Source organism: Drosophila subpulchrella, chromosome 3R (assembly GCF_014743375.2).
Source record: "Drosophila subpulchrella strain 33 F10 #4 breed RU33 chromosome 3R, RU_Dsub_v1.1 Primary Assembly, whole genome shotgun sequence".
NCBI classification, from domain to species: Eukaryota; Metazoa; Arthropoda; class Insecta; order Diptera; family Drosophilidae; genus Drosophila; species Drosophila subpulchrella.
In genome coordinates this window covers 15,501,230-15,528,626 of record NC_050609.1, presented here as the reverse complement: position 1 = coordinate 15,528,626, position 27,397 = coordinate 15,501,230, and the positions used below count along the sequence as shown (strand labels likewise).

General features: G+C 43.8%; 3 protein-coding genes across 8 annotated transcripts in view; 2 read left to right on the top strand and 1 right to left on the bottom strand.

Moving 5' to 3' along the window:
- Positions 1–137: 137 nt before the first annotated feature.
- On the top strand, positions 138–2,099 carry LOC119563035 (inhibitor of growth protein 2). Its single transcript, XM_037876236.1, has 3 exons — positions 138–474; positions 558–1,534; positions 1,595–2,099. Exons 1-3 carry the CDS (start codon positions 333–335, stop codon positions 1,799–1,801), a joined length of 1,326 nt encoding a protein of 441 aa, XP_037732164.1. The 5' UTR covers positions 138–332; the 3' UTR covers positions 1,802–2,099.
- Positions 2,100–2,152: 53 nt separating this feature from the next.
- LOC119563036 lies at positions 2,153–3,387 on the bottom strand. Its single transcript, XM_037876237.1, has 5 exons — positions 3,331–3,387; positions 2,832–3,110; positions 2,668–2,767; positions 2,556–2,606; positions 2,153–2,480 (listed from the first exon to the last, which is right to left on the bottom strand). The coding sequence occupies exons 2-5, from the start codon at positions 3,104–3,106 to the stop codon at positions 2,397–2,399; spliced, it is 510 nt and encodes a 169-aa protein (XP_037732165.1). The 5' UTR covers positions 3,107–3,110; positions 3,331–3,387; the 3' UTR covers positions 2,153–2,396.
- Positions 3,388–4,378: 991 nt separating this feature from the next.
- Positions 4,379–27,397, top strand: part of LOC119545755 (rho guanine nucleotide exchange factor 17) — a 28,398-nt gene continuing 5,379 nt past the window's right edge. The window contains exons 1-7 of one of the 6 annotated variants that reach the window (XM_037851593.1): positions 4,379–4,634; positions 15,157–15,311; positions 15,381–16,978; positions 18,495–20,704; positions 21,219–21,822; positions 26,684–26,944; positions 27,206–27,396. In XM_037851593.1, the coding sequence (XP_037707521.1) occupies positions 15,248–15,311; positions 15,381–16,978; positions 18,495–20,704; positions 21,219–21,822; positions 26,684–26,944; positions 27,206–27,396 (4,928 nt within the window). In that variant the 5' untranslated portion in view covers positions 4,379–4,634; positions 15,157–15,247. Of the gene's footprint in view, positions 4,639–14,548; positions 14,680–15,156; positions 15,312–15,380; positions 16,979–18,494; positions 20,705–21,218; positions 21,823–23,743; positions 24,082–25,651; positions 26,588–26,683; positions 26,945–27,205; position 27,397 lie in introns of those variants that run through there. The other 5 variants (XM_037851594.1, XM_037851592.1, XM_037851598.1 and 2 more) reach the window with 5 other exon arrangements.

The window sequence follows — 27,397 nt, the reverse complement described above, 5'->3', positions numbered from 1 at the left end:
AAACCCATTGCAATATTTCATTTTAAAAAGTCAATTTGAAAAAGAACAGTGCTGTTAAGCGCCCTGACTTCAGTGCTGGAAGCCACCCAACGACCAGTGTTGCAAAGCACCACCCCTTGTATACATACATATATCTGCAATAATATACGCACACATAGTACAGTCGCAAGTTGCGACTCGCAGCGCCATATAAAAAGTTGGAACTGAGTGGAATCGGAGCGATATATATCCAGCCGATCCCTTCCAGAGCGTCGGACAAGCAGCTCCCAACCGATCCCACGTCCCCGAGCCGATGTCGCGGCGGGAATAGAGCGATTCGCAGTCCAAACAACATGATAAACCCCATTGCATCCGAGTCGGAGGCCATCAACTCGGCCACCTATGTGGACAACTACATCGATTCCGTGGAGAATCTGCCCGACGACGTGCAGCGCCAGTTGTCCCGCATCCGCGACATAGACGTCCAGTACAGAGGTGAGTTCTGGCCGAGATTTCCCCGGACGGAGCAGTGAAAAAACCTAACCTCGACCCCCTCCGAAATCCCTTTCATTTCGCAGGGCTCATTCGCGACGTGGACCACTACTACGACCTGTATCTGTCCCTGCAGAACTCCCCGGATGCCGGGCGACGCTCGCGAAGCATCTCGCGGATGCACCAGAGTCTCATCCAGGCGCAAGAACTAGGCGATGAAAAGATGCAGATTGTCAACCACATGCAGGAAATAATCGACGGCAAGCTGCGCCAGCTGGACACGGACCAGCAGAACCTGGACCTGAAGGAGGAGCGCGATCGGTATGCCTCGCTGCTGGAGGATGGTCAGCCCTCGAAGCTGCAGCGCCTGCAGAGCCCCATGCGTGAGCAGGGCAACCAGGCGGGCACCGGCAACGGTGGCCTGAACGGGAATGGCCTGCTCACGGCCAAGGATCACTATGCCCTGGGCGGCTATGCAGGTGGTGTTGTGCCCGGTTCCAGTGCCATGCCCTCCGGCAACGGCGGCAGCTCAACGCCCAACTCGGAGCGCTCCAGCCATGTCAGCAACGGAGGCAACAGCGGCTCCAATGGCAACGTCAGTGGCAGCGGAGGAGGCGGCGCTGGCGGAGATCTACAGCGCACTGGCAGCAAGCGCTCAAGGAGGCGAAACGAGAGCCTGGTCAACAATGGCAGCTCTCTGGAGATGGGCGGCAACGAGTCGAACTCGGCCAATGAGGCCAGTGGCAGCGGTGGAGGCAGTGGAGAGCGCAAATCATCGCTGGGCGGAGTCAGTGGAGCGGGGCAGGGACGCAAGGCCAGTCTGCAGGCGGCGTCCGGAGGTTTGGCCAGTGGTTCTGCGGCTACAAGCAGTGGAGCTGCCGGAGGAGGCGGTGCTAGCGGCAGTGGAGCAGGCGTAGTCGGTGCTGGCAACAATTCCGGCAAGAAAAAGAAGCGCAAGGTACGCGGCTCGGGGGCTTCAAATGCCAATACCAGCACGCGTGAGGAGACGCCGCCGGCGGAGACAATCGATCCGGACGAGCCGACCTACTGTGTCTGCAACCAGGTGAGTGTCCCCTTTGCACATTCTCTTAGAAACCCAAGACTAATACTTTTTTTCTGGCAGATCTCCTTTGGCGAGATGATCCTGTGCGACAACGACCTGTGCCCCATCGAGTGGTTCCACTTCTCGTGCGTCTCCCTGGTGCTGAAGCCGAAGGGCAAGTGGTTCTGCCCCAACTGCCGCGGAGATCGGCCCAACGTGATGAAGCCCAAGGCGCAGTTCCTCAAGGAACTGGAGCGCTACAACAAGGAGAAGGAGGAGAAGACCTAGTCTACTAGGCCAGCGAACCCAGCCCATTGCTCTGTGTTTAACACCAGGCTCTGTAAAATATTCGATCCTAAGATTTACCTTAATGTATATTTAATGACTCGCGTCTACCCGCTCCCTCTCCGATTTTCCCCCACTTTCATCCAGTTTAGATCCCCCTGCTTCAGTGGTTAATGGTCGTCAGTTTTCATTTAAAGTTTCTGTACAAATAATACCTTTCTCGATGTAAACACATACACAAACTCGTATAATTAGAGTACACCTAAACTTAATTTACGTTAATAAACGTTGATATTCAAAAGCCCACAATGATTTATTGGCCCCAAGGACCCAGTAGTATATGCACCGATCTAGTAGTTTTACGAATCTATTTGTTTAATTGTCGTTTAGCAGACTAAGGCATTCGATTTACACATTAGTATAATTGATCGTGTATAAAGGTGTGTAAAATATATAAATTTATATAAAACTATTTGGTAGGCATCTGTGGATATGAATGGAATTCTTATTGTAAAAATGCGCTTGGACGGACATTTTGTAGCGTGTCAAGTCAGAAAAAGTATTCTAATATTCGAGCTTATGTTTGGAAGGGCTCCCATCATGGCATCAGCAGCTCAATGTTCGGGTTCTGGATCTTCAGGAATATCTGGTACTGCGAGAAGACCACAAGCCAGCAGTAGATCTGGGGGATACAAAAAAATGGGTAAATATAATGGTTTTAAAATGGAATTGGATGAGTAGGGCTTTTAGAACTTACATTATAGGCCACCCAGACGAAGTTTAGAAGAGCGGATAAAGTTTGCTCCAGCTGGGGGTTAAAAAAAAGGAAGCATTAGTTCTGGTTTATAGGGAAAGCAGCCTGCACTCACATAAATATAATAGCCACCAATGAGCCACAGACTCCAGCAAAACTGGAAGAGAATGGCCAGTCCGATGAGACCCAACCAGGGAAGCAACCAGCCCCGAGTGCTAGAGAGTAGATCATTATTATAACCATATCTATAGAAGCTATACGAATAGAAGCCAAACCAACCTAATCTTAATGCCGTAGTAGACCAAGTAGGAGGCCAGGATGATCAGCAGGAAGTAGATGATGAAGAAGCCACCTGCTATGGGCATGGACGAACGAATATCCGTCTCGAAGAGCGGCGAATAGAGTTGCGCAGACTCCCCGCCCGCCAGCATGTAGCTGATCAAAGTGATCATCACGACGGACAGCGCAGCCGTATAGCCGGCCACGGCGTAGCTTCCCGTCCGGACATTATCCGACCAGATGATTGGCGACCAGCAGGAGCTCAGTACTACCATGGTTCTGTGAGGAGGTACGAAAAAACATGAGTTAACACTTGGAAATCACAAATCTATTTCGCCTGCGTGACAGCGTCAACGCCCAAATATTTTGGTCAATGAAAACACAGTTCAAACACACGATTTTCTTAAGTTTCTACATTCCTAGTTATTACTAAAGGTTATACTGTTTTCTTTACAGGGAATATAGCTAGTTTGTTTGGTTTTCTAGGGCTTGGGCGTACCTTTTTTTAAATAATAATCACTTAATTGAAAGAACAACAACGGCTTGAGAATTAGGGTTGTCACGTATGCATAAAAATTTGAAATTATCGATTGTATCATAAAAAAATATTGGGAAAAAAAATGTATTATTAGAAAAATAAAAATTACTTTATAGCTTAAAAACTACTCATGTATTTATTAACATTATTAAAATTAAGGGTTACAATTTCATACAAAAGTCATCGATAATAAAACATGAAGTTAAAACTGCTCACGCATTTATGAGCACTCAGTAATCCCTAGTGCGTTTTATACAGTGGAATCTTATAAGATTATTAAAACCGTTATTAATACCTACTAACAATTTCAAATTGGAATGTTACCAGTTGGGGTTTAAAAATTTATAAAAAACAAACTATATAACATTTTTATTAAAAACAATTTACTCAGAGAAGAAAATTCTAAAAATATCGTAGATTGAACTGATGAATAAAAAATCGTTCCAATTAATTGAGATAGGTTGAAAATACCATTTGGTTTTCAATGATAATTTTTTAACATGCTTATAACTCCATGAAAACTTAGAGAAAAACCATAGCAAAGAATTTTAAACACGGAGAGAATTTGAAAATATGTGATTTTTGAAAGTGCATTTTATGACAAACAAATTACTCAGAGAAGAAAATTCTAAAAAAAATTGTAGATTGACTTGATGTATAAAAAATCGTTCCAATTAATTGATATAAGTTGAAAATACCATTTGGTTTTCAATGATAATTTTTTAACATGCTTATAGCTCCATGAAAACTTAAAGAAATAACATAGCAAAGAATTGTAAGCACGGAGAGCCCAAAAAATTTGAAAAAATATGTTTTCCAAATATTGGCCAATCCAAATCTTGACTTCTGATCACCGATCGGCTCCACTGTGCCGCCGACCAGCTGAGCTGACCGAATATTCACCATGTGTCGGTCGGCGGCAGCAACAACAACCACATAGCGAGTACAGGGCCGGTTGTTGGAGTGATCTTCATTTGGCAATTACATTTGGCCGTGTTCGGAGGTGTCTGCGGATAAAAGCGCCAAAACACGAAAAACGAAGAATCGAAAAAGCATTAAAGTCGTTCGCGCTACGTGAATCAGTTATCAGTGGGATTAACCACGATTCGGGCGGGATTTCAAATTCAAACCGTTTCGGTGCGTCGTAGAGTTCCAAGTGATCGTCGTAGCGGTAGAAAGGTGAAAAATCCCATCGAACCAAGGGCGTAGCGAATACCATAGGCCCCCCACACTCCGTGGGCAAGGTCAGCTCCATAAGATCCACAGTACGTACGTACATCATTAGGCGCCTTTATTTTCGATTAACCCAGTTGTGTGAAAGTTCTTTGGACTTATAGATACGAATGCATCGCACTCGTCGCGGTCTCATGTTCCAATTGGAACGATCTTTCGTGCCGAATTGTGGCTCATTCCGCAGATACGTACATATGTTTGGGCCAATTTCTCGCCCCAATGAGAGATGTGGGCTTAAAGTGCACCACCAAAAAAAAAAAAAAGAAAAGATTCCAACAAAAAAAAGTAAAGCATGGCAAAAGAAAAGGTTAATAATTCGTGCCAATAATGCTCTCGAAATTTAGCTCGCATCTCTTGTTGGAAGTGTGTTTCGAGATCAGGAGTTTTTTTTTACCAACGGCTCTGCAAAGGGGGTTATTATTTAGGGGGAGTGGAGAGGCTCGAAAACGGAATCGGAATCAGACTGCGCGCCGACGACCCATATTTCGATTTCATTTCATTTACGAAAATAAAAATAAAAACCCAAAAAAAAAAACAGGCAGAAAATCGAAAATACAAAAAAAAAAGAGGAAAAATCAGAAAAAGCAGCTTTGGTCGGCGGAGACGAACGCCGCGATACTTAAGTGCGGGCAAATAAGTAAAAGATATGCCATAAAAAGACAGCATAAGTGTATTTTGAAGATACTTTTTCGTGTTGTGTTTTTCTTGCCCCCTACCCTGCCACACTCCCCTCTTGTTTTGTTTTTATTTTTATTGCTATTGTTATTGTTATTGTTGGTGTTGACTGCCGCTGCCGATGGTTAATGTTAACTTGTTTAGTGTGGGCAGTAGTAGTTGGCTTTGTTATTGCTGTCTCTCATATTATATTGTTACCGGCCATAACGGTAAAGGACACTTGGTATTCATATGTAAATGCCCCGTCTGCCACTCGATTGAATTGTGTAAAGATGCCTTTTACCTACACAGGAAGGGGGGTACCGCCCCGTAATCCCCTCTCCAAAATCGAAAAAAAAACCGATCTGCAGCTGCACCTTTATCGGCCCAACTCGATCTAGGAACCTGGCAATGGGACAATCCCGAGACGTCTCGCGGATATTTTTAACTCTGGCGCGACTTAATTCCTGCAGTATTTGCAGTGGCCGCAGCTTATTTAATGTCTACAAATAATCCAAATTGGGGCTTAGCCTCAGTTGTGAAAATGGGCAGCGGGGAGGGGGATGCCCAGATGGATGGGGGTTCGGAGGAGCAGGGGCTGGAGATGGCCAGCGCCGGCACTTGTGCATTCGATCATCGGGGCACTGAGGCAAGAGCCATTCGCATTCGCCCAACCTCTTTCCTTCAACTAATTCCACTATTTATTACAGTCCTAATCATCTTCACACAATCCGAAGTTTAAGGGAATTTATACGTTATAAAGCATTTTGTAAAGTTCTTAAAATGGAATATCTGTCAAGTACAAAAAATAACCATCATATAAGTATTACATTGTCAAGAAACACAGCTTTCTAGTAGACAAAACTAAAAGGTAATATTGGTTTGGGTATATTGTACATTTTACATATCATAACATTTTTAAAGGCCTATATTCTGATCTTTGATAATATCATAATATCAAAACACACCCTTTTCCAATAGTTAAAAGTGAAAGGTGCTATTTGTTTAAGTATACTGTATTTTTTATTTTTTCCTCTAATGACTACATATCATAAAGTTCTTAAAAGGCTGAGATAGAAAATGATGTTGTATTGTGTTGGACACTATTAAGCCGTAAAAATTACTACATTATACTGCTTTCTTTACTCATGATTACAATGCATACTTCCTATTCTTAACCCTTGATATATTATAGTATCAATATACATAATTTTACAAGGAAAGTGAAAGGTGGTATTTGTAACCTACATTGTTGAATTTCATTAAAAAAAATTTTCTAAAAGCTAAAAAATAAAAATATGTGGTGTTGCATTTTATTAAATTTTAATTAAATACACTTTAATATTATTAGCTCAAAAATTCAAAACACAACATTTTTTATATAATACACTTTTTCCATAAATTCCCACAGGTAGACTTATCACTTTTTTTTAAGGTGTAGGTTGCACTCTTCTTCCCAAATTGCGTCTGCCAAAGTTCGGGCAGAAATCGGTGAATAGAGGATGAGTTTGAGGTAGAATGCCGCGGGGGATGCGTTGGCTAAATTGGGGAATGAAGTGCCATTTGCTCAGTGGGACAAGTTGTGGCCAAATAATGACTATATTAAATAACAGTTAGCAAACATTATTGCATTGGCCGAAGGCTGTGTAGCACAGATCTGGCCGAAAGGCATGGGCAAAGAAAATTCAGAAATAACACAGAAACCCGCCTCGAAATGCTGGAGAAGATGCAGCCATGCAGCCTTTGAACATTTGAACGCTGTTGGAAATGGCAGTAATGTGACCATTTAAGACCTCTTTCTGATGTCTTATGGAGTGAAAACGTCCTGCTGTGTGAAAACAAATTATAGGCATGTAATGTTGCATGTTACGTCGCGACTCTCGAGCAATTGAGGATTGGGTTTGGGGATTGCGGATTGCGGATTGGGGATTGGGGATTGGGGATCCGGAGGAGATCTTTTAGGAGCCGGGGATAGGCTAGCTAAGCTCAGTCAGTGCTGCAACACTCAAAAGTTAGCCCGGTCGGGCCAGTTGGGTACTGGGGACTGGGGATTGGGGATTTTGACTTGACGCTGGCTTTATGCTGATGCTGAGATGCTGGTCTTTCAGACCCAGACCCCCAGACTCAGGCCCAGACTCTTTGGATCTTGGATGTGTTTCTCCGTTTGTCTGTTTGCTGCCTGGTTTCTTGGTTACTTGGTTTGTTTGCTGGCCCGTTTGAGAGTGTGTGCTGGCTGGTCTAATGCTCTCTAACTGCTTATCAGATCTGTGAGGATTGCGCAAAAACGATTTCTGTTTTCCTTTTCGCCAGCCTGCTCTTCTTCCTCCCGATTTTCCTTCTAAGACCTATGCATACCCTTTGATGGGGTTTGTAACTTGGTCCAATATGTCACACTTGTATCATTCGAAGTTAATCTTAATGGTTGATCTTGAGAGCCGAAAAGAACTTCCAAACTACTTAGATCTTCTGTCTCCGACTTATATTATGGGAAGTAAAAATGGTTTGAGAGTATTTCCTTATTTTGTATATTTTAATATTAAATTTACACATTCCCTTAGTCGTGTTATAATAATAATATAAGACTGATTATACCTTATGACAGCCAAACTCTATTAATAAAGCGTATTCGAATAATGGGCAAATCATTCAAGTTGTGAAACCCAATAAAGTATCAAATGTCAAGTAAGCAGGTGTCTGTGAAATTAGCTGGTTAAATAGACATAATTAATTGATTTACATCTTGGCAGATTTGATAAGAAAATGCTTGAGAAATGTCCATACCCATTTCTTCGTTTCTGAAGTGGATCACTAGAGTAGAGATTGAAATCAAAATAAAAGACTTATATTGAGTAATGGGTATTTTTGATAGGATCTGCATTCCAAGGCGTGGTGTTCTTTTATTTATCTAACTTTTCATTGAATTTTAACATCTTGTAGGGTACCCATGATTCGTTAGGCCTTGGCTAACCTTTAGAGTAATATACTTATTTCTTGTTTTCTTTCTGTCTGTCTATTTTGGATTTTCAAACAACGAATGCGATTGCGACGCCGCATTTAAACGAGCACTGCAAGTCCAAAGTTTTCCCGCTCGCCGGTTGCTGTTTTTGTTGTTGGTGGTGGCATTGCTGTTATTGGCAAGACAGATTCAGATTGAGCCCAGACTCGAAAATAAAGTAATGAAAAGCTAAGCCCAACAGCAGAGCTGGAGCTCCAGCTCCCATTGCCCCTCATGTGCGACTGTCCTGTGCTGTCCCTGTGGTGAACTTTTATTGCCTGTTCGGGAATCGGTAACTCCCTGCCCCCCATCTCCTACCCCATATCCCATCTCGCATCTCCCATCCCATTCCAATCCCCATCTCAATCCACCTCCTCCGACTCCTGGGGGAGGTGAGAAAGTGGCAAACTGTCGCTGGGGACAAGTGGTCCCTCCAAGCTCATATTCGTATATGTGCCAGAGCTCAACCCATTACGGGGCCTCATATATAACGACGTCGTCTCTGCCAAAAGAGTTCAGCGCTGAACGGCCACGCCCCTCAGCCGGCTAAACTAACAGCTCCAATGGGGCAACAACAGCGACTTCAACTCCGGTGTGCGGCTGATTAATAGGGTGGACCCATAAGGCATTTTATGGCCAATAAAGTGGGTACATTTAAAGAACATTTTGGAGATCACAAGAGGGTCATAAGATGGAATTTCTTATATAAAATTAAGCTTATCAGTTCTCAAACTCAAGTTACTTATTAGATAAATATATAATAATAACTTACTCAAAGTTGTATTAGAGCTTTTTCTTATTTATTATATTCAGAACTTTTGTTTTTATTATATTAGTAATGAAAGCTATTTAGATTTTGTGTTTAAGATATAATATATTGTACTTATACCAACGGATTCTGGTCTTTAGATAGGCAATACCTTTTGGTATGAAACAAAATAAGCAAATAAATCACTTAACTCGTACACTAATCTCTAGAAAAGTCTCGCTTTCACTTTCCAAGATTGTTTCATAGGGGAACCCCTATACCATAATATTTCACCAATAGCCGGGGACCACCCCAATGCTCACATGTTACATTTACTGTTTCTGTTTCGGCCGCTGTCCGATGATGAATGCGGCAAGGCAATTTGAGTGATACTCACGACCTCGTCAGTAGTTAGCTGCGACCACGCCCCCACCGCCCAAAACGCTATCCATCTGCATCTCGGCATGCATTTAGCATTTAGGCGGCTGCCCCGGCAGCGAAAACTTGGAGTCCGGAACCCGAAAATTAGGAAACGACGACGATCGAACTTTGATGGGACTACACCTCCTCCTGCGGCCACCTTTCCACCGACCCTTGTGCATATATCAATGTGGAAACGGGGTTTACATAATTGAAATGCATCAGTGGAGGCCTGAGAATAACTTTCATATCAGATGGCTAATCAGGCATCCGGGTTATGCAACTAGTGGAAATACATACAACATAGTTGGGGAATCATATGTCCATAGAGTATATATGTAGATTCACCTTAAGTGCTCATCTCTCATGCGCAATTATCTGAAAAAGTAACTCAAATATGAGATCTTAGCATAAGGTCGTAGTTACTATTTGATTAGATAACAAAGTCTGTTGTTGAATTCTTGATGGGTTAAACGATTAAGTGATGTCGGGACTTAAATGTGGAAATAACATCAACAATGAGTAACTACCACGCATTATGGAAGTAATCCGAAATAAAGATATTATATTTATTTTGGAAAACTAACATAGGCTTATTTATAAAACCAATACATCATATTTTTGTTAAGCTTTGGTGGAATTCATTAACCAAAACCATTACTTTACATCTTTTATAAGTCTCAAGCAAGTATTTCTTTGTAGTTTATCGCGTCTTTATACTTTTCCTGACTCATAACTGCTTAAGCTGAGAAAACACCTCCGGTAATCGTCTTTATGCGGAAATAACCCACTTTAAAAGTGGTCTTAAAAAAACCCCAACTTAATCGCTGATTAGATAAAGAACTCTTCAATGGACAGCATTTTAAGAAAGTGATTTCGCCGTTTTCGCTGAATTTCGATCGGCGGCTGATTGCCGGAGAGTTATCACCCAAATCGATGTAAAAATCAATGGACAGAGATTTCGGTCCATGTTGCTGTTCAACTTTGACTCTCGACTGGCATCATCTGGGGATCGGAGTCGGAGTCCAAGAGTCGGAGGCGAAGTCGGGGTCTTCCTGCACTCTGCACTGCATCTGCAGTGCACTTTCATAACACAATTTATCGCTGTCTGCTGATACAAGCCAGCAGATACAAACTACAAAATACCGCTCATAAAAACTTAAATCGAGTTAAGTTCCGCTTCATTGTTCGGACGGGCCAAAAAAAAAAAATCAAAAGAGAAACCAACAACAACAGCGGGCAAACAAATTTAATATGTACTAATTGAATGTTGTGCAGCTCCAGCTAAAGACCCACTTCGGCCAAAGCTTAACTCCCTCTCCATTCCCAATCCCATTTGTATCTGCATCGCTTCTACATTGAGTCGGGTTCAGCCGGGTTGAACTTTAGGGTCACTCCGGCAGAAAAACTCAGAAACTCGGCTCGTGAAAGTACGAAATCGAAAATCAAAAGTGAAATGTCGAACCCTGGCCCAGACAGGCAGACTAACTGACTAACCGACTGACTGACATAATTCCAGCTTGGCCAGCCAGATATTGGGCTGCTCCCTAAGACGAATGCCGATTTCGGAATTCCGAATCGGATGCATCTGGTATTACGCGCCTCGCCCCGAGAGCCAATTTTTCTCCGCCTTTGCCTCGAGGTGTGGGTTACGATTTTGTGGTTTCTACGGGTACTCGTCCCATGGGCAACGCACTGGGGAAAACCCCTATATCAAGCTAAAAGCCAGCTATTATAAGTACAGATATAAAAAATATCATTGTTTCTATCGTATTATAAAGTCTGATAGCACTATAACTCTTTGATCTTGAACCTTTGAATATAGATATTGTTTTGGAACATTTGTTTCCTAAGAATTTACAAACTTACTGCCGCAATATTTCATACTATTCTTGAAATGTAATTAAAAATATTTGAATAAGTTAGATATTTTACCTATTGAATATTATTTACTTCATAAACATTTCATTAAGAGATAAATTCATGTAGTTATAATGATGTTACTCACAGTGCATCAATACATTGCTTTAACTACCTTATAGCAGAGCATTCTCGAACTATGTTTAGTATCGGGTGTCCCTTAGTCTCATTCTAATGTTTTTCCCTCCCTCTCGCTCTGAACCAAACCGATCTGAACTTGAACCGAAAGATACGATTTCAAGTTGAGCTCCACAATTGATGGGGGGTATACTCATAATGCCAACTGGGAGAATCGTTTGATTTGCAATGCAAAAGAGACTGGCAAGGTCTGTGGGCCAGGCCACTCTTGATTTCAATTCAAGTCCAAGTTCAGGTGAGCGATGGATATGAAAGGCGCGCTGCGTTGTCGCCTACGGTCGGGGATTTGGAATAGCTTCCTCTGGAGGTGTGCTGATATATATATGTATATACAGATATACAGAGAGTATACCTTATTGAAAGGGATCTGCTAGATGCGCTCCTAATCCCATCATGACTGGAGGTGTTGCTGATATGCCGCTGAAAAGCTGTGCAGATTAATCATAAAGTCCATAACAAAGAAGTTTTGCATGCCGGCGGAGATGTGGATATACCTATGCCTATACCTATGGCGATGTGGGATGTGCAGCGGGGGGCTGGGCATCATCTGGCCACGGATCACGGATCCCGCTGTCACGTGTCAGTCAAAATGACTCTGGCACTCTGGCAATCTGGCAATCTGGCGCGGAGGGCAGGCCTATGAAATAGTTACGAAAAAGAGCGAAAAAATAGGTGTTACCCGGGGGGCCGAGGAGCCGGCTTAATTGTTATTATTGTTCGCAGATGGAAGCCAAGAGATGGAACCGCTTCTGCAGCTGACAGCGAAATGTTCGCAACATGTCAAAACTTTTATGGTTTTTTAATGGTTCTCCATATAGATTTGGCCAGAGTATGATTTTAATTGAATTTGTATTTATTTATGAGTGGCGGCGGCAAACTATTTATAATGTATCTTTCCCTTACACTCCAATTGGGCCCCATTTTTTTTGTCTCTTACATCTTGTTTATCTGTGACTTCTGATTGCTGACGCTCGTTTTGCCTTGTCGCCAGATCTGATATCTCTGTGCGGGGTTTATCTGGCCAGGTATTCCATGGGCAAACACTCAAAAAAACTTGTATATTTATCAAGAAGCTGGCGTACACGAAAAAGAATTCACAATAAACTCACGGATTTCTCGGGGACAGTTATGTGCTAAAGTTGTTTTGGAGGCTTTGAGCTCTCTTGGCAAGCAGATAAGTTAAATCAGCTGCTCGGCAGTTAGATCCCATTATTCCGGCGACCTTGGGGCGCTTCTAATTGCGCGCTACAGATGGGATGCATCTGTATCTTTTGCTTTGACAAGTGCAAGTCCAGCTGCTGATAAGCTAGCTTCGGCTCTGGCCGGTCTATAAATATACCCACCGAAACCCCAAACGAAACCAGACCGCATAGATCTGTGCATCTGCATTCCTGAGTGATTACGCTGCGTAAGATACATTTGTATCCGATGGACTAACACCCCAGAAAACTCTGCTAAAAAATGCCTTACACAAAATTCAATGTACACACGAGAACGTCCACATAAACGTACCTATATATATGCGCGCGTACAGAAAGTTTCATAATTATTGGATGAGCAAGAGTTGAATAATAAACACATTTCTGGCTTTGACAGCTTTAAAAATACATTTTTTAATGGCTTCCCATTTATTGTATTAAAGTGGTTCGGTCAGCATTATTAATAATGAGTTGGAAATGAGTTATATTATTATTAACACCTTAACTTAAGGGATTCTTCTTTAAGTTTTACCTGTCTTATGCCTTCGTTCCGCACTGTCCACTGTACACGGCACTGCAATTGTTTCGCCATGAGCATCTTTCACTCAAAGTATCTTCGGTGTTCTGGTGGAAAATATATTTTTGGTTCTCTGGCGGAATGATATTTTGGGGACAAATGTGTGACTCCCAACTAGCGTGATATTTACACCCCGAAAACACCCGAAAAGTGTTAGCTCTTGGCGCGGTTTTATTTTGAATTCTTTCGATTTAAAATATTCTACATATCTGATGTTATTTATTAAATCCTTTTACAAGTTTAAATGTGTTCCTTTGCTGTATTATTTTCCTTTTTATTTTCTACCCGTCCATTAGAAATACTTTCAGGCTTTAAGCCATTTGTTTATCATTTTAAAGATAGCCAAGAAGCTCATGCAAATCTCTCCTTAAACAATGTACAGCTGATTGTAAACTCTAGCAGGCGATTTTTGTGGCCCGAACAAAAAAACTGGAGACGTCTCCGGCTTGTGCAACATGCTCTGCTGTTTGTTCAACATCAATTAAGATTATAGGAAAGCCACTTGTTCAGCAGAGAAAAAATAAAAAAAATGAAAAACAAAAGCAACAGCAGCCAGGCAAAGAAAAAGTCTTCCACTGAAACAAAAGCCTGGCCAACTCGGGTAACCAATCCCCGAAAGACAATGGACACGCCAGTGGATGCAACAAAAACGGGGGAAACGAACTAAACATATTTAATGACAGCCAACGGATAGTGGATGGTGGCATTAGTGGTACGGGTATTATATATAAGGAGGGGCATGTCATGGTCATGGCTTGACTAGCATGGTCTGTGCTAAAAATTCGCATGCGTAACACTCGGGTTCCGTTCGAGGAAATCGAAAGGTGGCAGTTCGGAGGCTGAGGCCAAATGGTTATTATCTTTTGAGTGTTGCCATAAATACCGAGGGTAATTAAAAAATATCTACAGAAATAATTTGTAGTTTTCGAAATAACATCAATTATGTGATAAAAAAGAAACACAAATAATATATGGAGATGGATTTCGAAAGCTTATGTGGGAGTTGAACTTATTTTTATATCCCTCATATTTTCTCTGGGTCTAAAATGATTGTTTTCCAAAAGTTTTTTCTAATATTTAAAATATTAATAGAGCAGAAAAATTGTTTACTACATTCTTAAATGTTTCTATTGAAAGACATCCATCGTCATACAATAATATCCCATTTTACTGTAGCCCCGATCGCATTGGGAATGAAGTATGCGCTGCACCGGATAAAAATAGATCGACAGTGTGCTTTAAATTTGAGGCACTGAACTTTACTGCGAATACACTCAACCGAATCATCAGCTACTATAAGATAAAAAAAAATGCCGGAGGCACGTCAGGGATGCATTACATATGACATTCCCTCACGAGGAAAATATGAAGGTCTCCCGATGAAAACTTTTTATTTAAACAATGAAAATGGAAGCAATTGGAAGAGGTGAAGAATGAAGAATCGCAGAAATTTGCATGAAAGTTCGAAGTTCAGTGCTTGTGGCATGCTTTTGGGCGAACATTTGCAATATCCTATAAACAAATTAACAATGGGGGGTATATAAGAATCCCAAAAAACTTAACCATGTCAAGAAAATGTTTTAAGATTATATTTTTATAGATTTTTCCTAAGCTTTGCATGATTTATGGATGTAATAGTTATTTTTTAGTTTTTTTTAACAACATATTAATTAAATTCCCAAAGAATTTTCCTTTAACACTTCTAACATTCAAGTTATTTGCCTTAAACTTATCTTTCAAAGTGTTAATCCAAACATATATGCATGTGTGCTATACAAGTTTATTTTTAGCTTATCAGAAGATATAAAAATGAGCCAAGGCTAAATATAGGCAATGTCTTTGCTTAATAAGTTATCAAGTATTTCCAGGCAATATTTAATATATTATCTTTTGTATTATTTAGTGACTTGAGGACCAAGGCACTTCAACCCATAGAAGTTGACCAGTCGGTGAGGAGAAGGACCAAGAGCAGTCGCCTGATATCCTGTTGCTGCATGCGCCACTCCACGCGGACAGTGGACAGCGAAGTGATCCATTTAGAAGGGGAGGCAATAAGTGGTAAGATCGGGAGCACAACTATGATTAGCCAAGCCAAAACTTGACTTACATTCACCCACCTTTCAACAGGCGATCAGCAGGTGCCGCACCTTGGACCACTGAAGCTGTCCAGCTCATTGCCCACCACTCCGCAGTTGGGACAAAGGGTGGTGCGAGGACGTGGCTACAAGAAGCTCTCATGGAATGACCAGCCAGGCCGGGAACCAACCATATCAATGATCGCCCAGGGCCAGGAGGCCAGGGCCAATCCGCCGCTCACCTATCTCAGCCACAACAATAATAACAACAATGATGATGAGGAGGTGTACGATCCCATTGCCAAATACTTTGCCAACACGCAGCATCAAAAGCTATCTCCTCGCATCGCTGCGAAAAGCTCACGGATTCTCTGCGAGAATTGCTGTGGGGAGAGGCAGCAACAAGTTGGCAGCTCTATGGACCGCCAAAAGCAACAGCAACAGCAGCAGCAGCAGCAGCAACAGCAACAGCAGCAACATCATCAGCAGCAGCAGCAGCAACAGCTGCCGTTTGGGGACTACGATTCAGTGTCCGATTTGTCGTCGTTTCGCTTTGTCTTCGATGGGGAGGAAGTCGATTCCACGAGGCGCGTATTAGTCGATGCTCATTATGAGGATGCCGCTGACGATGACGATGACGTTGCGCGGCCGCCGGTTATAGAAATAGAAAAGCGGCAGCCAAACACATCAACAACGAAAACGGAAAAATCAACAGTGGCAATAGCAACAGCAACATCGTCTTTGGGAGACGCGTCATCGCCAGTGTTGTCCCTGTCATCCGAAATCAGCGACGAGTCACCAGCAATTTGTTGTTATACAATTGACAAAAAACTGTCACAGCAGCAGCATCTGAAGCAGCAGCAGCAGCAGCAGCAACAGCAGCAACATCTCAACCAGCAGCAGCAACTGCAACACTACAATTCCTGTGCCACCGTTAGCCATCGAAGCTATCGCCATCCGCCACCAGTTCCTCCAAAACCGCGTGTCTATATAGACTCTTCTGTATCCGATGAACCAGCTCTGAAGACCCGACGTTTGGTCTGCCATCAGCAACAGCAGCAGCAGCAGCAACATCATCATCATCATCATCAGCCACCTGCCAACTCCCCTCACTTTCCACCTCGAATCTATCCCGCCAACAGCTGTTGCCTCCCCAAGGATTACAATCCCTATGCCTTCGAGGGAAACTTCAGCAATAACATAAATTACAATTGTCGTTTCGGTTCAAGTGGGGATTGCACTTGGGGATTGCTGAAGGGGCCGCGATCCCTATGCTATGATCGACACGGCCGCCTGACCTTCGACTCGGAACCGGAAGTGGTGGTAGAAAAGAGCAACGGAGTGCAGAAATCACTGAGTGAATCGCGTTTGCAAGTACAATATTACGCAGAGCCCAAAGTTCCTTACGATCCCTATACCGACTTATCGCGTGTGACCGCAAATGTTATAAACCCCGATAGAAGCGACCGGGAAAGTACGTTTTCTCTGCCCCAGCAACACAATCGTGAGTGCAATGCACTGATCCAAGTGAATCCCATAAACCAAATCGCCTATAATCATCTAAACCAAGTTAAGCGGAACCATATACTCCTGCCCTGTCACTGCAATTCCCATGTGGATGCTCCATACGAGGTTAACAAGGAGAACGGGGTAAGTTCAGGCCAAAAATAAAGAGCACTATGAAAATGAATTAGAAAAATTAAAGAAATAATCAAGAGATCAGTTCAATGTGATAAAATATATCGAAAAACATACGATGAGTTAAGATAATATAGAACCCAAAATGGATGAATTGAGAAAGAGCAAATCAACCTCTAGCAGATATAGATAAAATGTATATTTGTATTTTCCAATACTCGATAGCCACCATTCATCACCGAACTGTCAGGGAGTGCAATTTTCAGCCATAAACCTTTTGTTTTGATCGATTTTATTGATACCATATATCATATAGTTACTCGTACGTTTTGTTTTCCGTTCAATGGGAAAAGAAAATATCTCTCGGAGATTGTAGTTGGGGCCAGAGAATAAGTCATATATGTACGGATGGATGGATGGATGGGCACCACCTGAACGGCACGTTCTGCCGCTCAATTGGAGAGTTCGGGAGAATGTGGGATTTTAGCCTGTGATTTGTGGTGCTTGCGAGAGTTCTGCTCACCAGAGATCTCTTTGGTGGTATTGCTCTACTTTTGTGTTATTTGTAGGATTCTTTTAATGCGTGCACTAGGAGAAAAAGTTAGAAATACTATAGTTTCGGGTTGGAAAAGGATTATTAAATAGGTCAGTGGTTCTGAAAAACAGTATATCTTTTTAATACTAAAAAAAATACTTAGGAACTATTAGGATACAGTATATATCTATATATAGTATATAACTTTATCAAGACAATGATAATTCTAAATATTTAAACACCCATGCCAACTTTCTAGCGGTGTATTGTAAGTTGGCCTGTCCGCTCATTCATTCCCAGTCATAGCCAAAGATCTCTTGTATTTTCTGTATATTCCGCCTACATACATATATACCTATATGTATTTGGATTTAAATACGTATGTGGAATACGTACTTTTATATATGCGGCTGAGATCAGTTGTTTATACTAAAAATATCACTGTGTGTGTGTATGTATAAACGAATCGGCTTAATATATATAGAGCACCGCTAGCTTTCCTTACATTGTGTTCTCTTTCGGTTTGCCTGGTATTGGTATGTGTGTCATTGTGCAGCGAATATAATGACGCTGGGATCTGAGAAGGCGCCTAATATAACGCTCATCAGCATGAGGTTCCGGAAATTGGAATACATAATGCTCAAGCTCATTCCAATTAGCAATCCGAATATCCCATAGGATCCTTTTGGGAACGCGAATTCTTCAGTAGTTTCCCTTTCCCTTTTTTTAATATTACACATACGCCGCGTTGACTCAATGTTTGCTGATGTTTCAGTGTATCGAATTGAATTGCCAGTGCGATTTGTTTGTTTTTATTTTGTTGTCGGGGTGGGAAGTGTGCTAGGGGGGTTGGGTGGAATCACAAGTACGCCCACAGCTAGTCCATAAAAAGACATGGTTGTGGAGAGGGGGGGTGATAATTGGCCCGGGCAGCCGATGAATAATAAACGTTTAACTCGAATTCTTTCCACCCTTTTCTCGCTCTTTTTTCAGCACACAATGGAGAAACGACGTAATACCCTGGACCGCTTTCAGCGCCTTGGTTTTGGACGTAAATCATCACCAGCTGCCCCAGCCTCCACCTCCGCATCCACGTCCACGTCCTCTTCCTCGCCATCCACTTCCGGTCCGGAGAAGCAGCGCAAGACGTCGGATCGCTCGGAGCGTCTGCGCGAGCTAACAGAACTTTTGCGGGGCGGAGGAGGTGGCGGCAGCAGTTCCCGCGCCTCCTCCACGCCCACTCCGCCACCGCCGCCGCCGCCGCCACCAGTGCCACCGCCACGAAAGCCCCGGACATCCCACCTGGAGCGCCAGGATACGGGTGCCAGTCAGACTTCCGAGTCGGAGGCGGGCAGCATTCATCACAGTGGAGGGGGAGGAGGAGGAGGAGGAGGAGGAGGTGGCAGTGGCAGTCTCAGCACCGCAGCCCGCATCTTTGCCTCGCTGCGGCCAAACACCAGTCTCTCCAACCTGGAGGCCTTCATGCTGAGCAACCGCGAGAAGTCCAAGTCCCCGCCCCCACCTGCGCAGCAGAATCAAAACCATCGACCTGCGGCCAGCAGATGCGTAGATGCGTCGGCCACTGGCGGCAGTGCCAGTTTCGAGAGCACGGCGCTAGCATCTCGGCCGGATTCACGCAGTGCGCACCACAAGGTGGCACCATTTCGCTCCGTTTCGTTTTCGCAAATCGACTGCAAGTCCACGCTGAGCGCTCTAAGGGATCGCCTTAAGCGGGACAAGGCCATTGAGGCGCCCAGTCCCAGTCCTACGCCCTCTAAAGAAGAGGAACAGGCGTCTCATCATCCCGATCCCGGTTGGGTGCGAATACCGCTGAAGAAGGCTGAACTTAGCATCAATCTGAATTACGGCCAGGAGAAGTCTCTGGATCACGACGCCATCCAGGAGGAGGACATCTTTAGCAACGAGTTGACTGCCAGTGGCAGCTCGGGCATCCTGTTCCCAGTGGCTGGTGCTGCTGCCACCGCCAGCAGTGTGATAGCCGCCCATGCCACCATGGAATCCCTGACGGACACCATTCAATCCGAGAGCGATTGCCTGATTAAGGAGGAAGTGCAGCCGCAAATACATCCGGTCTTGGAGATCACACCACCCACCTCGTCGGTGAGTGGCAGTGCACCCAATTTGGCCACTTTGATGGAGGAGCAGCTGCCTCTGGAGGCACCACCGGATAACTTTCTGCAGACAGCCACCACCTGCGAGATACCAGTGCCCGTTTATGAGTGTGCCGCCCAAGAATGGCTGGAGACTCCGGCCCAGGAATGGGTAGAGGTGGCCCCCGAGGAGTTTGGCATTGTGCCAGAGACCATACAGCCACCCATTCCGCATGCAGCCTGCAAAATCTCCCAGACGCCCTCGACTCTGACCACAGCTGTGCGGAGTGACCTGGTGCCCACCATATCGGTGAGTCGATCCTCCGAGGAGGGTGACGAGCTGGCCAAGATCGAGGATGTGCCGCAAGTGGAGGTGGCCACCACGGCTAAGAATCCCTCGGTGGGGCAGCACTGCAAGCAGTATAGCCACGATGATCTGGACCTGACCAATGTGGATCTGAGGAGCTCCCTGGAGGCCATAGCCACACCGCGGCACAGCACGGATGAGCGGCAGAGGAGGCACCTGGACAAGTCCACCAAACGAAAGGGGATGTACATAGACAATGCGGATTGGCAGGCTCCAACGGAGCCACCACAACGTGGCCTTGCTCTGGACATTGGTGTGGCCAATCTGAATGCCATTAAGCCGGAATCCCCGGATGTGAACACGCCCGGCGCCTCGCAGATGTACATCAGCAGTCCCCAGAGCTCCTATTCCTTTGAACTGAACACCCCCGAGCTGGAGAAGGGTTCCCCTTCCTGGGGCAGCGGCGGCTTGGGTCGCGACAAGGCCCAGCTGCTGAGCAACTTCAGCTGCCACAGCAGCGAAGAGAAGGACGATGCCTCCAGTCGCAGCCTCAGCTTCCTGCGCACCGACTCCACCTCGGACAACGAGTGCGACCGGGCTGCCAGGGAGCGGGAAAGGGAGCGGATCACCTCGAGTCCCACGCCCAGCGGAGGCGACTACGACTACAAGCGGTTCTCGAAGCGACCCCTCAGGGGTCCCTATGGCCAGATGCTGGAGGCGGAGATGAAGAAGCCCAACCGGATGCACTTCGAGGAGATCCTCGAGGAGCTGCGCGAAACCGACAGGTGAGATCTATCACTTGTTCAAAATTCATGGTCTGTAAAAATGGCCTAAATGATATATTTATTAAAAAGAGGCACCGGAAGCAGTAATATTGATTGATAGGTTTTTTCAAGGCTTGTATTGTATTGTAAAGTTTTGTCTATAAAAGAAAATTAACAGTTTTCTTCGATTTTGAAAGAGAAAAATTAAGATTATGATTATATTCCTAAGAAGAATCTCTTATCGGTTAATATGAACAGTAAAATAATATACAATTCTAAACAATTAACACTTCCTCTTCGGTTTATAGAATTAGTAAATAATTTGAATAAAGTACAATAAAACTTTAATTATTCAGAATGTGGTGTTTTGAGATCACGATTATGTTTATAATATTTCCTATCCGGTAGTCAGCATTTTTTTTTTAGTTTTAATGTATTTAATCATTTCGACAGCGTCATTTTAGGATTTTCAGTTTTTCTAGGAAGGATCTTTTTGATTACTCATAAAAACATGATCCAATTCCTTATTTTCTAGCTTGCACCTGCGTGGATCAGCTCCTGGTGGGGCAGCCTGTGGCTCGGGTGGTGCCTCCCGCAATCTGCCGCAGCACTCCAACTCCATGAGGGTGCGCAAGACGAGTACCTTTTTGCCGGTGCCATCGCATGCTCGAGCGGCTTCAACACCATCGCAGCTGGAGCACACCAACAAGGCCATTTCCGCGGCCACCGCCCAGATCTCCGTGTCCGCCAAGAACCTGAGCGAGGCGGAGTTGGATGACCAGCTGCACCACATGAAGCGCGCCGCCTCCGAGGCTCCGGCCCCCAAGTCGCACCACAGCAAGCGCAGCCAGTCGATGAGCACGGAGCGACCCAGTCTGCACCACCATCACAGTCACGGTCACAGTCACGGCCATGGTCACAGCCACAGTCACCATCATGCCGGCAAGCGGAGTATGGATGCAGGATCTGCAGATAAGGCAGCGAAGAATTCTCCCCCCGCTGGAGGAGCTTCGGAATCTGGATCAGGATCAGGAGGAGGTGGCAAGGCGGGCCTAAAGCCATCGCCTGCTTTGTTGGCCGAGCTGCTGAAGGGATCCAGTGAGAAGATGGTCTCCGAGCAGCGGAAGAAAACTATAGCGGTGAGTCTACTTTTAAGGAATCGGAATCGATTCCAGTTCTAGACAATAGTAACCCCATAAAAAACATTTGGTTGGTGCTCTGAGTCAGAACTTCCGACTTTTTGGAATTCTTAGAATTCTCTATAAATGGAAAAAGATATTAAGACATTGGAAATTGTAAAAATTATTTTTATTAGTAATGAAATACATATGGGGGTTACAAAGTATAGCAGATGTTTATTTTGCTTCGAAAATATACATTTCATACGATTTTTTGAGGGAAACTGCACGTTTTATTATAGAATGTGTCAGTTTTGAGTAGTCAATTATTATTTTGATGGGGAAACCCCATTCCTACTGCTTGAAAACCTTTTAAGAATTACTAGATTGTTATTATCTTAAGAGTTTCAAGTAAGCTTAGAACCCTGCGCTCTGAAGTATGCTATGATTCATTTACTTTAAGCGGGGTTTCAAAAAATGGAGATCTTTCCATTAAGCAATATTTCTCTCTTTGCTGTCACTGCCAAAACTTTCCAGTTCCAGCTGAGAGCGAGTTTTCTGCGGCAGCGATCGTTAGCTTTCCTCCCTTGCTCTTCTTTTCAACCCCCTTTCATCTTTCTTGTTGTATACCCCACACACATACACATATTCAAACTTTCTCACGCTTTTTGTTTTGCCTGCTAAGTAGAAGTGCATGTTGTGGGTGTGAGCAGAGGCAGAGGCAGAGGAAAAGGCAGCGGCAGAGGAAAAAGCAGCGGCGCCATGTGAATTCGGAGGCGCATGCTCCAAAAGAAAAGAAAGAAAACGGTGCGCATTGGAAATGTGTGTTAGTGTGCTAGTCCCGTTTCATTTCGTTTCGGTTCGGTTGGGTCCCTTCGTTCCATTCCACTCCGTTCCAGGCACAGTGGTTGCACCGAACTATTTTTACACTGGATGCAAATTGTAATTGACTGATGACTGATTTTGGGAGCATTGTGGGTGTAGGATGTGTGCTCTAGATAAAAAAAAAGTATTTCTTAGGGTTTTAATTTAGAATATATGTATGTACATGTTTTCTACTAACCACATCTAGTATATATTCTGTATCGAAGATGGTTTTTTGTTTCTAAAAAGGTCCTGAGTGGTCCTAAACAAGTCGTTCTAAGGTTAGGTTAACTTCCGTGCACGTTATGAATTTTTTTTTTTATTTAAAATAGATTGCAAATATGAATATACCCCTATAACTTACCTTACTTTTTGCGGTGATTGAATTTATGAAAATTAAGAGAGGGACAATGAAAAATCTAAACATTTCAAGGACTAACGTATTACCCTTTTTCAGTTTGTTAGACTTAATATAAGAAAAGTTCTCACTTTTTTTTATAATTTTGACATCTTTTTATTTTAATTTAAACTGATTTATTTTTCAATATCCGGCATAGGACTTAACCCTTTCCTTGGCCGTTTCACATTTTCCTTTTCGGACACTTGTCGCATGCAAATCGAAAGGAAACCCCCCGCTCTCTGGGGCTCTCATTTCTCAGCCATTTTCCTTGCTCTCTCAGAGCGGCGCATGGCATTCCAATGGGGTTTTAACAGCTGAGACTAGCGCACCATACAATGTTTTGAGTGTGTTTACGATCTGCTTTCGGTTCGCATGGATAATTGATGTTTTGTTATAGAGCAGATAAACCGAAAGTCTTAAATTCACTATGATTGCCAATATGTGTGTGTGTGTGTGTGTGTGCGATGTGCTTTTGTTTTAAGCATGATTCTCTCCAGTGTTTCACTCTCTAGACTCGCCCCCTCTCTCTTCCGCTCTTAACTTACAGTGGGCGGCGGGTGGTTTTTAGAGTGGGAGTGGGGGTGGTGGGGTTGGTTTTTTTCAGTGCGCTTGGAATATGAAAAATGGAAATTAAGTGTGTATATGGCACAATGGAATGTAGTCGCTGAGTTGAGTGGCGGAATCGCGCACTCCTGTTTGTGGCCTTTGGATTTTGGGATGTGCCACTGTGGCTGCTCTCCCGCGCAGCAGCAACAGCAGCAGCAGTAGCCGCAGCAGCAGCAGCAATAGCAGCCGCAGCAGCGACTGCGACAGAGCAGCGAAAATCTGAAAAGAGACCACTGTGCGCGTTTCAATTCTTATTTGCTTTTCTACGACCATTGTGTGGCGGAATTGTTCATGTTTCGTTCGCTCGTTCGTTTGTTATTTATTTTTTTCGTGGAGCGAGGAATCCGTTAACGGCGTGTAAAAAGCAACAAACAAATAGAGCAACAAATTAGAAATAACTAAAACAAATCGTAAATTGGCCAAGCAACAACGAATCCGTATATAGAAAAAATAATTTATCGCTGGAGTATACGCATGTGTGTGTGTGTGGGAATTTCGCATAGGTGTATAAGATGCGTGGGAAAATGTCTCAAAGGCAAAGAAGAAAATCACTTTTCATTTTATTCAAATTCAAAATTTTCTTCTCTTCTGGCTGAGTGTGCCTGTGTGTGTTTTGTGTGTATGTATATGTGTACCTGAGTGCACAAGGCCAACCTCTTGTTGCGCCGCGTTACGCCAATAATATACATCGAGTGCAAATATAAACTCTCAACTTAGCCGCAGCAGCTGAAGCGAGTGCGAGCGAGATGGCCAGAGTGGGCAGTGGAGACAGGGGGAGGGGAGCGAAGAGAGAGCAAATCAATTACCTGTCAGCCCTATGTGTGTGTGTGTGTGTGATTGTGAAATGTAAAATGTAAAATGGAATTGTGTGGCTTGTGCAGCCTGCACTGCTCTAACCTTCGCATTTGGCCACTCCTCGTATAACGGTAACTGCAACGGCCATCCAAACTGCGCACAAATGTATGCTGCAAAATACGGCTACATAAGTAACTGTGCAACAAGCTCACCTCCCACACACACACACACCCACTCCCCCACCCATGAGCCTGTGAAAGGGCTCACATACATACGTACATGATAACATGTTGCTCGCCTGGCCTTTTGTTGTTGTTGCCCTAATCAGGCAATTAAAAACGCAACAGCAACACAGCTGAACAGCAGTTAGCCGTGATTCAAAGGAAAAACAAGAAAACAGAACCGCAACTGGTTTTCGCTATGTCGTACATATGTATATATGCATGGGTATATTTATCCTCTGCCCAACCCACGCTTTCCCATTGTTTTTCCTTTGCGCCTTATTGGCCTTCAGTCAGCAAAGACAAACAACAACATGGTCAGTGTCATTATCAAATCACACACAGACACACACATACACTCACGCGCCCCAATGCAGGCGGTGGGCCGAGGGGGCGGGGGGGGCGGTGCTCAAGGCTGTCCCTGCGTGTGAGTGACTCGTGACTCTCTGTCGCTGCTTACACTCGCCAAAATTAGTCACTTGTTTAGGAAATGTTTATTTTAGTCAAGAGCTAATCCATAAAATATATGTATTACGCCACTATTACTGTTTCAAAACTTTTATTAATGTTTTTTTACCATCGTTTTTAGCTTTTGAGCCCAAACTCTATTAAAACACTCGTTGAATTAAAAAAAAAGTAATTCTGCAAAGCTCAGTAAAAAATATAAAGTAACAAGAGAATGTTCTCCATTTTCTTCGAAATCTCTAGAACCCTTTTCTTATCTCAATTGTATTGACTTTAATGTTTTTAAGCTTAGGAAAAATACCAGAAAACGAGAACTTTTAAAAATATTTCTTATATTTATCTTAAAGAAAGTCTTAATGTGTTTTAAAAGAGTTTGTATTTTGAAAACGTAACATTAGGATATATCCAATTTTTTTTTCAAACTCGTATATTTTATGTTAGCCCACAAAAATCATTAGAAAAAAATCATTAAAAAAAATCATTTGTTTGTATTTTAAAAACGTAACATTAGGATATATCTAATTTTTTTTTTCAAAGGCTAGTTTAGTTTTAAAATATATTTTATGTTAGCCCACAAAAATCATTAGAATTTATAAGGTATTTCTCTGAGTGCAAGTGCAGGGCATGTGAAACGTGGGCAAGTGGTTCTCCCACTTGCCGACTACGCAGGTTGTTCTCCATGCGAGTGTGAATGTGGGTGTCTGTTTTTGTGGATGTGCAACGTCCTCGGCCAGCTGCAATTTGCTTCTTGCCAGACGCTTGTTGCACTTTCAGTCCATTTGGGTGTTTTAGCCAGGCCAGACGTGTGTCTATATACAAAAAAAAAAAAAATCTAAAAGAAATACAGAATGCTTCAGCGGTGCTCCAGAGATTCAGTGGCGTTGCAGCAGTGAAAGAAAAAGTTGCCCAAACTAGTGACAAAGTATAAAGAGAAAAGAAAAAGAAAGAACGCTTTACAAGACACATTCCTAGCATGTCGCACAATCGCGAGAATCTGCGACTCAGCCTGTTGGATCTGCAGGCCACCCTGACGGCGCCCTCCCAAACCGTTGCCGCCGCCCTGCTCCCCCAAGCCCCGCAATCGCACATGCAACAGTTGCCCAGCAGCAACACCAGCAACAGCAACAGCAGCAGCAACATCAGCGGCTGCGGCATTAGCAACACCAGCAACAACAGCAGCAGCAGCAGCGGCAACATCAACAGCAGCGTCTCGCAGGCGGTCTCGATGGCCACCACAACGGTGGCGCGGCTGAGCAAGGCGGGATTCGGGGCGGCTGCCGGTTCAGGGGGCGGGGCCGGGAGTGGCTATCAGAACGACAAGTGCGACAGGCTGAAGAAAATGACTTCGATCACCTGCTCCGACTCGGAGGACGACTCCGAGCGGCGGGCGCAGTTCGAGATGAGTAGTAAATGGAATCTGGGCGGCTATGAAGGCGTAAGTCTGGTCGCAATAAACCCTTTACTAACTGCTAAAACAGATTTAAAAGATATTTCTTTATAATTATTCCCTAATAATATCTTATCTCCTCAGGACACACGCACCTATGTGGTGCAAGAGATCTATCGCAATGAGCAAATCTACGTGGAATCCCTGCAGACCGTCGTTGTCAAGTATCTGAAAGTGCTCAAGGCCCCCGAGCATGCCGGCATGATAGACACCCGCACGGTGGATGAGATCTTCTTCATGGTTCCCGACATCCTCGAGATTCACGAGAAGTTCCTGGGCGACCTGAAGAGCCGACTGGATGACTGGGATGTTCAGCAGAAAGTGGGCGATGCATTCATGGACACGGTAATGTATACCCAAATACTTCCAAAGCTGGTTCCCTGTTCTTCATAAATCGATAGGTTTATCTATGGGAAATCGATTTACGGGCTTACAAATTTAATGATAACAAATTTTAATAGTGTAATTCAAGTGGTTTCCGTTGATTCTTGGTTACGAAAGAATAGCTTTATATATATAGCGGATAAACTATTTGATGGCTTTTATTAAAACATCTCTATATTTTTTCTGCAAAATCATTTCTAACTTTGGTGTCTCATCTCACAGTTTTCCAAGCTAGAGGTCCTGGAGGTCTACACATCCTTTGTGAACAACTGCAATCGGGCCAAGAACGCCATACGCTCCATGAAGCACCAGCGACCCTCGTTTTCCAAGTTCCTCGAGTCCACAGCTCGGGAGCACAAGGGCAAGCTTACCCTGGACAATCTGCTCATCAAGCCTGTGCAAAAGTTTCCCAAG